The sequence below is a fragment of the Prunus mume genome, linkage group LG4 (genome assembly GCF_029339155.1).
Source record: "Prunus mume cultivar Tortuosa linkage group LG4, ASM2933915v1, whole genome shotgun sequence".
Classification (NCBI taxonomy): domain Eukaryota; kingdom Viridiplantae; phylum Streptophyta; class Magnoliopsida; order Rosales; family Rosaceae; genus Prunus; species Prunus mume.
In genome coordinates, this window is record NC_142701.1 from 9,068,737 (window position 1) to 9,079,420 (window position 10,684).

Genomic DNA, 10,684 nt, shown 5'->3' on the forward strand with positions numbered 1-10,684 from the left:
GAAAGAAAAAAAATTGTAGAGACTTTGTAGGGTTGGTATTTTTGTTGGGTGAGTTTTAAGTAGTGGCTCTTCGCGTGTGAATCGTGGATATCCATGGTGAAACAGTTGGTGTTCTAGCTAACATGATTTATCATATTTTATTGTAATTAACGTATAAAAATTTCCTTGAAAATATCGTGGTACATTTGTTGCATTTAGGTACTAAAATGATTGAATTTGTCTCAATTGAAAATCCAAAGTCAAGCTGGTTTTCATTTGCTGGAAAGTGCCTTATGATGCTTGCCATGTTTGGCTTTGATGATGTTGGTCAATCCTATCTCGTTAATTTGGCGGATGTTTCTATATTGTTTGTACTTTATATTATTTGTACTTAAATCTCCACATTGCTAAGACAAAATGTTTGGTTAGCAATTGCTTAGTAGCCACTTATTATTATCTTTACAAAGAAAGTGAGTGAGATCTCTACGAAATCTTCCGCATCTTCTGCCTTTTTTTTCTGGGAAAAATAATGCTGATTTGAAGAAAAAGTGATTTTAGGAAAAAGCTCTCTTATATCATCAGTTTATTTCTTTAGTCTTGCTTTAAACCAAAAATATTCAAAAGAAAAAAGGCTTCATTTGAGCTCAGAGATAAACATGGCAATGAATCAGCTAAAGGAAAAAGTAAAAGACATTTAGGATTGCTATGAAATGTCTACTTTCAATTTGATTCAATTAACAACTGGAGCAACTATAAGCTCTTCTATTTTTCAGAGCGACACTTTCTTGGATCTGAATCCTTCGAGGAAAATATACAAAAATGATGACCAGAACACGAGGAAAGCTATCCAAAGATTCGAGCCATCCTCTTCCAGCAATAAGAAAGGCGACCGTCTTTAGCCTGGATTATGTATACAAGTCCTAGAGAGCACCGTTTATGGGTGGAAGGCTTGGCTCAGGCTGAGGGTACACAATCTGCAATCCTCAGCGACCCTCCAAGCTCGATAGGGACGAGAGGGATTAGCGAGTGCAGAACATCTGTTATCAATGGCCTGTAACTCGGTTCAGGTTGTACACATAGTACTGCCACAGCAGCGACCTGTTCATGGCAAAATAATTTCAACTTACCAATTCAAACAAGAACGTACAAGTTCAAAGTATCAATATAATCTAGCTCATTTAGGTACCTGGTACAGATGTTTTAAATCCATAGTATCTTTTATCACACAATCCACAATGTTTGGAAGCCTTGATCTATCAGTGAGCTGGGGCATGGCCTGCATGTCAATAAATCAACAGAAACATTAAGTTCCAACAACTCATGTAGGGCCGTTGTAGGGACTGAAAATAAATACCCATGTGACTATGGATTGGCTTTCAGCTTCGGCTTTATTTTCCACCGATTTTCTTCCCATCAAGAGCTCCAAAAGGACAACTCCAAAAGCATAGACATCACTTTTATCAGTTAACTGACCTGAAAAAGAAGAAAAATTCAGATATTATCATCAAAATCGCTTAACAATCATCAAGGATCTAGGCAATATTTTAAGACAATTCCCTATTACTACAATTGCAGAACAAGGAGACGACATTTTATAGATATGATTTAGTATGAACTGAAGAGAAAAAAAATTGGATTGCAAGCCAACATCTCACATCTCAAGAAATCCCACATCATCCAATTACAACAGAAAACAAAGCAAGTTTCCAGCTAAATACCTGCCTTATTGGTATTAATTTTTGTTTTAAGAGTGCCTTGAAATGGAAAGAAGCATAATACAAAACTGCATTCAGAGCCAGAACACAGAATATTCAACCACCAAGTCCAAAATGATTTAATAGTTACTGGGACCACATACGTTCGCAGTGGGTCTGATTTATTGATGGTGATGATGTCTGCCTGAAAGATAAGAGTTAAAAATATCTCTGAAGACTAATTTAGGGTCCAAATTAGTTATATCACAGCTTTTCTAAGGCAAATACACTGGCATTAAATAATTTACTTAACAGGAGACGGGATATGAAAACTGCTTTGCTATTTATGAGGAGTTTCACTTGAGGGGCAAAAAAAGGGATCCTGACTAAGTGACGTACACATAAACCATCACAAGAAATAAGAGTTTCATCGACAGAAATTTCAGATATTAACTGCAACTTATCATATCTGCAGAAACTCGAGACATTTGCGGGGGAGCATGGCAACAGAATGACATTCATAATGGACATCAGCAGCATATTCACACGTCAAATGTTTACACATACCATCCAAAATGTACTCTGGTGCTACATAATCCAAAGTTCCTGACAGCTTTACATTGTCCTTATCCTTCATCCCAGCAGTTACAGCAAGACCAAAATCTGAAAGCTAAATCAAGGCAAAACTCATTAGACAATGAAACTGCTATTATGGTAATAACAAGGGCTTGGATATGTCTAACCTTAGCACTAAAATTTGAATCCAGAAGAATGTTAGATGATTTTAGGCCTCTATGGACCACAGGGGGATTACAGTGCTCATGAAGATATTCCAATCCCCTAAATGAACATTAATGACGGAAGAAGTATCATGTTAATAAATAAGCATATGTATATACCTATACAAAAATAGGTGATAGGACAATTAGTTCATTGGAATTACCTGGAAACATCAACAGCGATTTTCAACCGTAGATGCCAAGTCAAAGCTGACCCATGATTAGGTCCTACAAGATTAGTCAAAAATCAGTATAAAATAAATGGTAACTTCAAGGTGGGCATTTGCAAATGCCTTTTGTCATAAATTGAGCCACAAAATTCATACCACATAACTGAGTTTCTAAAGACCCAATCTCCATCATGTCATAAACAAGAAACCTTGCTTCGCTGTGAATACAGTAACCCAAAAGTCTAATGATGTTTTGATGCTTGATTTTGCTCAACAAGTTCACCTCATTCTGCATAACAAGTATTCATAAAAAAGGGAACCCCATAACAAAAAAAAAGTTGTATTCAGGAAACTGAATTCAAAGAAGTTTAAGATGAACTTACCTTAAATTCTCTATCAGAATCTGGACCTTCACTATTTACTTTCTTAACAGCTGCAATAAGTTTGTCATCAAAACTAGCTCTGTAAAGAAGTCCAGAACCATCCTCACTCAAAACATTACTTTCGTTGAAATTGTTTGTTGCATCTTCAAGCGATTGATAATTGAATACTGCAACAGAACCCTTCCTACTCCCCATTCGCAAGGTATTAAATTCAACCGTCATTGGATTGAATTGCATCCCCTTTGCAGCCTCTTTAGATGGATATTAAAAGTAGAATAGGGGGAAAAAGGAAAACAAGAAACCTTATGATTATTCATTATCTTGATAATAGACTATGAACATAAATCAAATGAAATGTTTGATGAGAAGAGGATACCAATTGGCTTTCCCTTTTTCCCATTGGAATGTTTCAAGGTTTTCTGTCTATAGATCCAAAAACATGACAGGAACAGCAAGATTCCTCCAAGGAGTGTGGAAGCAACAATGAGTGCTATAAGAATTCTCTTGTTCAAATCTTGATGGTGAACTACTCTAACCTCAGGCAATCCTGTTTTAACAGGAAAAATATCCAAAATCATAATCAGTAATTAGTGTAACCCAGCATATGAACAAGTCCATGTGTGAAGTCCATTAAAGATAATCATATCACCTTCATTTAGCAAAGAAAGAGTAAGGAAGTCAATTTATTTTTTATCTGAAAATCCAGATAGGATGTTATCTAACTCTGGTGAACCTAAACATCTACAGAAAAATGGAGGGGAGAAGAGAACTGAATTTCTTATCTGTATTTCCTATGCTTTTCCAAATCTCTTATATTCAAAAAACAAAGTCACCATTGCGAAGAACCTTTTGCTTTTCCCGGTTTCAGAAAATTTATAATGTAAAGGTTCACAATTTGAATTTCTTTCCTTCCCACATTCTCTACGCAACCAAAAGAGGGCGCAAATTAAGTATCTTTTTAACCAAAAAGTATGAGAAGCATTCTCCAAAAGTAAAAGTGGATCATTGGTAGACCCAAAAGCTTTCTTATGGCTTTAACTTTCAAATAAACAATGATTGGAGATTGAATTTTTCAGCTCATTATTTTCCCCTGCATTTTGTCAGCAACCAAGCAAGGCATTCAAAGAAGACAACAGGGCAGGAAAGGTAGAATTAAATACTTCGAAGGATGAACAAATCTAAACTGACAATTTGCTTATTCTAGTTTGGAATTTCAGTGATCTAGTTCAGAATTTTAAAATCATACAAACCCACTAACCCATCTAGTAAACAGAAATTAAAATTAAAATAATGTGAAATTAACATAAAACAGAAAACAAAGAAAAACTCTGGATTGTTTAAATACCTGGAGATTGAGCTTCCATTTTTGCAGAAAACTGAGTGATGGGTTTTTCCTCAAAAAGGATAATGTGACCAGAAATGGTGGAACTTGTTGGCTTTGCTCTGGCTTCAATTATGGTTACCAACAAACTGGTGGTTGACACCCACATGGGTATTAACAGAAGAGCAAGATTCATGTCCACTTTTTACAGAGAAAGTGAAAAGACTCTCGTGTGTGTGTGTGTTTGTATGAGTGTGGGAATAAGGTGTTGTGGTATTTGGACTTTGAGAAACGTCTCTATGTTCTTATGTTCAGTTTGAAACTTTGAATCTAAATCTTTTTACATATATGTTTCTATTTGTGTGGAAAAGGGGACAAAGGGCTGTTGCAGGGAAACCAAGAAAGCACTTTTGAATGTGATCTGTGTGTATCTAAAGCCAAAATGGGGCATGAAATCGTGCGGCAGTTATCAAACAATCAAAAGGGTGAAACTAGAAAAAAGTTATGGTGTTTTGAGTTTGGATGTTGATGGTGGGAGGGAGGGGAGAAGGTTTCCACGTGACTCGCAAGTCTCCAACCATGACCATCTTCAATTATGGCCATTATCCTCTAGCCAAAATATCATGGCCCTTGGCCATTATCTCTTGCGAAAATATAAAAGTTAAATATTAATGGCCCTTATCCAGTAAAAAGAAAAAACATCTTTTCGTTTTGATTTTGGTGAAAGGTTTTGCTGGTTTTACGACTTTCGTCTCCATAATTTTAATTCTGTCAATTTTATCTCTTTAGTTTTAAATTCCTCATAATTCAACAAGTTACAAAATCTGTTAAATTTCTTCTAAAATTCTCACCAAAATACCCTTCCACGTCAAGAACACGTGCTTACTCCATCAAGAAATTGGACGGAAATTTGAACGTGTCCTTAAAGTACGAGGGAAACTACATTGATCAAATTCCCAAAATTGAAACTAAAGATATCAAAGTAAAAAATATGACAACCTACCCATACCAAAAATGACTTTTGCCCTTATTTTTATTTCTCACTAGTGATTTGTTTCCGCTGCTAAAATGAAAAATCTGTTGGATGAAAGATGAGATCACAATTTATTTTCTATAAGAGTTATTCATACTTCCGTACAATGATTAGTGATGGGTTTATGGAATGTAACAATTTTATTTATTATTTTGTTACTAAAGATTTAGTTTTCTTTTTTTCTTTTTCTTTTTGTTTATGATGAAATAGAGGGTGTCAAAGTTTTGATGTGAGTATGAGGGTAATTTTTTTTAGAAGAGGAGACTTCATTAGATAATCAAATCGTTATAAGATGCAATAAAATGTTGCAGGTGCCATCATTAAAATCTCTTTGACGAAAATTCTGAGGGACAAAACCCTAAAGGAGGAAAGAGTAACACATATGTCATAGACTACAAAAGAGTCAAACATCAACAAAACTATCCCCGTTTGGTTTACCGAATGGATTTGAGGGGATATCACTTCCTGTGTCATTTCCCAAGAGGTGGGTGTTTAGTAATCTGAAAATAACCGGGAGATATCACTTTATTTCCTTTTCCTTTTTTGTTTTGAGTAGAAATGGAATACATAGTTTGTATAATTTTTCAATTATACCCATATTAAATTAAATAAATAAAAAATGCATTTAATGATATATTATAATTCTAAATTGTTAATGGGGACAAAATGGTCATGAAAAATGTGCATTTAATGTTGGCTAATTTTTCCAAACTTTCCCATGATGATGGAAAACAAAACAAATTTATAAATAAACTCAATCCTAGACATGTATTTATAAAAAAAACTCAAGCACTATTTAAACATAGAAACACACCCAAAATCAATCCCAAAGTCAACTTTTTGGGTGTGTTTATAAATGGGTTTTGAGTGTGTGTAATGATGGGTTTTGGGTGTGTTTATATGTTTAAATAGTGCTTCAACCCCCATTTTGGGTGTTTTAGTGAAACTCCCAAAACAAAACCCAAGTTGGGATCACTTTTATTTTCTATGTGCTAGACAACCATTTCCCATGCATGAACGTTACCAAACATGGGAAAGCAATTGATTTCCCATCTCCAAGCCTCCTTTCCCATGAACCAAATAGGACAATCCTCACAAAGACAATCCCTCAACCAAGGAGGTGGGTCAGCAAACCAAAAGAACAAGTCCTCCTGGCTAAGACTGAATCGCGCAAGACGATCTGCAACCCCATTAGCAATACGGGTAACAAAACAAACAGAGCAGGACGGCTAGATCATTGTTGCTGTAATAGATTTATAAACACCACAAAAAGAATGAGTTTCCATCAACCAAAAAAGATGATACAAGAATGAACATGGAGGATAATGAAAACCTTGTTTGACAATCTTGATAATAATATGGTTAATAATTATGGATGGAGTAGTTTATCCATTTCCTTAAACAAATCGAGATTAAACTTCATGCTTTATCTTTTTTCATCATTTTTTACATCTCTATACTGTAAAATATACATTTGATTTAAAACCATAAAACCTAAAAACTATCATGAGTTTGAAATTAATAAATACATTCAAACAACACAAACTCATAATATATCTCAAAATTAAGAATCTATATGATAAATCTTAGGTATTGGTTTTGTGGTATTCATTTTTCTTTGTTGGGGGAGATCTCAAATCCAATCATTCATCTCTTTGAAAATAAAAATAATAATAACACAATCAACATTAGTTAATAATATTTAAATATTTATGATATCATATAAAAATTGAAATCATATCATCTGTCAGAAATAGTTTTTTGTTTTCATTACATATGGGAATTGAATCAAGGATCCCTTCATCACACTCCATGCATGTCGCTTTAAGCTGATGTCTGAAATAGTTTCTAATTATTAGGAAGTGAGAAAGTCATGCTCTCGGTTTGGTCCTTTGGGCCCCCTTTAGCAACCGAAACCAAAAACAGAGCATGTGTGCCACTGCATGACAAACAAGTGCATTTACGTCACAAGTTGAGTCATTTTCAGTAAGGTTTTTTTAAAACGAAGGAGTAGATAACGACTTTTTTGGAGTTCTGATAACAATTTCTATTTTTCCCCTTTTTCAGTGAAGTTTTTGAAGAAATTCATTGGCAACCTCTCTCATCTAACCAATTCAGTAAACTGGTGGCTAGAAATTTATAGGACTAATTGTATACGAGTTACATTTTGGTTATTTAATTTAGATCTTTAGTTCTTCAAATCGATGTGGCACGATTAACCCTACCGTTAGATTTCTCACGTTTTGCATCTATTTTTGGAGTGAAACAATTTTTTCATGTTCTTTCTAGTAGGCAAAGTAGTCTTTACGTGTATTTAATGGGTGGTTTTTTATATGCTCCATTACAAGAGTCTGATTGGAAAGGAGGAAGCGGAGGCTAAGGGGTCGAGTCGGAATCCGGAGGTGGGGAGTTCTTGGTGGCGGAGGAGAGTGAGTTGATGTGATCTTGAGGTTCTCTTTGATGGAAGAGCACTGCACCACTCATCATTCCAATACCGGCACAATGTTATACAAATTTTTCTTTTAATGAAATTGTTGAATTCAGCCACAAAAACTGATATATATCTTATTGACTTTTCTGCTATAGTTATTGAGTACAATTATTTGTCTTGCTACAAACTTTCATTTGTCAAATATTAGTTAGCTTATTAAATTTGCTTCTTCTTGTCTCCCTTTTTTCTGTGAGAAGATAAGACTTCAAAAGATTAATAAGAGGATACATCACTTTGTATGGCAGAGAGGAGTCAGTCTGGCCCTCTTCTAATCGCGACAAATATAAAATTTTAGAAATGTCACTTGAAATTATACACGAATTTCAGTCCTCATACATTGTGTACAAAATTCTCATCCAAAAGATAGTCATACATTGTGCACATGCCTCAAAATCTAGGCCCTCGCACATAAAACTAGTCCAAATAATGTTTGGTAACCTAGTGGGATAAAGAAATGTCAATCTCCTTACTCCACAAGTGGACCAAGGCCTCCTCTCACTTCACACACATCACTAACACTCATATGATGCCAAGCACACCACAAATTAGGAGGAAAAGGAAAAGGAATGATGAGTCTCCCAAAGTCTTTTTACTTTAGAAGCAAGTAAACTAATCAGTTAGATAATTTTTGCTATAATAATGTTACTAATGGTTTTTTGGCTATATTAATAATGCTAATATGGATGCATTTCTTTTTAATGCATCAAAGAAAACCTAAATTCAAGAACAAGCCCTTGAAACCTAAGTTGCGAGGGAGAGTGGGATAATGAGGTCGGAAGGATAGGTTAGGGTTCGATCGCTCTCCAATGACACCAAACAACATTTAAAGACAATCATGGGCCCTGGCCTTTGTCAATGGGCAACTCCTTCCTTAGAGTCCGTTTTCTTAAATGGACTAGATGGGCAGCAAAAGAAGCTTATGAATCAGAGAAATTCTCCCAAGCCCAAGCTTGAGTCTATTTGCCAATATGATAAAGACATTTTGGTTTTCTCATCTGTAAAATCTGTATTCTTTGGCAAGTGCAGTGAAGTGAAACTGGTAAAATTAAGGAAAGCATGTATGTATTGAATAACATGCACATAGGGAAGCAGGACTCAACTATATTTTCCATCTCATTTATTGGTTTTGTTAATTATTTTTGTCAACCTTGGCACTTCAAACTAGGCAACCCGCCCATTCTGCCCACATTTTGAGTTCCAACCCTCCTCAGTCTCAGCTGAGAGAGAGAGAGAGAGAGAGAGAGAGAGAGAGAGAGAGAGAGTTCATCCATATTGTTGAAACTAGTATCCATAGCTGTGAGCCTGTGGCCTTATCTGATGCATAGTAATTGCAGCACATTAATGCACATTGTGCTGTGGATTTAAGCATCTTACAGATTTGGCAGTTGACTTCGCACACTTCACCTCAAAAGGAACCAATTAAAGACATGATTGACAAAAAATTTATGTGGCTAATATCAAAATTAAATCCAAAATTAGTGAGGAAAGGAAAGACTTTTGTTCACTGCATATATTAGAACAATCCTCAAGTGTAGAGAGACATGAACTAGAAAATGAAAGCAAACACAGCAATCATTGTGACTACTTTAGCTCTGCTACTGATCACTCAAACAATCACAGAAGCTCTGCACAATCCCACACACAAAGAAGTAGAAGAAGAAAAGAGATCAAGAAGCACTAGAAGCAGCACAAGAAGCAGAAGCAGAAGTAGAAGTAGAAGTAGAAGAGGCAGCAGCAATGGAGGAAGAACAAGATCAAACTGTGATCCATTGTTTCAATACCTGTTTGGAACCTGTGGCCAATGGCCCTTCCCTATAAACCCTTCCCCAAGCAACCCTTTTGACCCAACACCTCGACCCTCTCCTCAACCGCCACGTATCCCGCCTTCTCCTCCCACACTCCCCTTCCCACCTTCACTTCCATCTCCACCCCCATTAGTGCTCCCCCCACCCCCATTAGTACTATCTCCACCACCACCAGCACCCCCACCTTTAGCTGCTGCTCCACCACCATCATCACCGCCGCCTTCACCCTCGCCACCACCTCCTTTGCCATTGCCACCACCTCCTTTGCCATCGCCACCACCTCCTTTGCCTTCGCCGCCACCGCCTTCTCCACCTCCTCCAGCACCATTAGTTCCATCACCACCTCCACCATCTCCTAGTCCACCACCACCACCAGAATTCCTCCCCCCACCCATCCCAATTGTATATCCACCACCAGAAATGATACAAACACCCACCCTTCCATGGCTAACACCTCCCCCATTAGTACCTACACCAGAGCAACCAGCCTTTGATCTTCCTCCACCTACACCAGACTTACCACCACCTGATGAAGACTCTTCTCCGTCACCCCCACTGGTCCCAATATTTACATCACCGCCACTGCCTTTTGAGCCTCCTCCATTTCCATTTGCACCACCAATTATATCATCTCCAACTGCACCAGACCCTGGTGTGATTGATCAGCCACCATCTTTGCCCATTCCTCAGTCACCAGAAATCTTTCTTCCACCTCCAATTCCTGAAGTGCCCCAAAATCCACAGGGGCCATTTCCATTTGTACCACCAATTATATTAACCCCAACTGCACCAGACCCTGGTGTGATTGATCAGCCACCATCTTTGCCCATTCCTCAGTCACCAGAAATCTTTCTGCCACCTCCAATTCCTGAAGTGCCCCAAAATCCACAGGAGCCATTTCCATTTGGGTCCACCCCACCAGCTCCAGATATGGATTTCAATGAGCCATTGTCACCCCCAGAAATCCCTTTTCTGCCTCCTGTTGATCAGTTTCCACCGGCGTTTGATTCACCTCCGTCTCATTGTTAA

The 10,684-nt window shown here is 37.0% G+C and overlaps 2 protein-coding genes across 2 annotated transcripts; one reads left to right on the forward strand and one right to left on the reverse strand.

The window, feature by feature from the left end:
• Nucleotides 1-651: 651 nt before the first annotated feature.
• On the reverse strand, nucleotides 652-4,918 carry LOC103328143 (putative receptor-like protein kinase At1g80640). The gene is made up of 10 exons (XM_008230536.3): nucleotides 4,351-4,918; nucleotides 3,382-3,552; nucleotides 3,006-3,256; nucleotides 2,779-2,911; nucleotides 2,617-2,680; nucleotides 2,417-2,513; nucleotides 2,241-2,343; nucleotides 1,334-1,452; nucleotides 1,166-1,255; nucleotides 652-1,077 (listed from the first exon to the last, which is right to left on the reverse strand). The coding sequence occupies exons 1-10, from the start codon at nucleotides 4,520-4,522 to the stop codon at nucleotides 934-936; spliced, it is 1,344 nt and encodes a 447-aa protein (XP_008228758.2). The 5' UTR covers nucleotides 4,523-4,918; the 3' UTR covers nucleotides 652-933.
• Nucleotides 4,919-10,075: 5,157 nt separating this feature from the next.
• LOC103328158 (uncharacterized) lies at nucleotides 10,076-10,684 on the forward strand. Its single transcript, XM_008230549.2, has one exon. It carries the CDS (start codon nucleotides 10,076-10,078, stop codon nucleotides 10,682-10,684), a length of 609 nt encoding a protein of 202 aa, XP_008228771.2.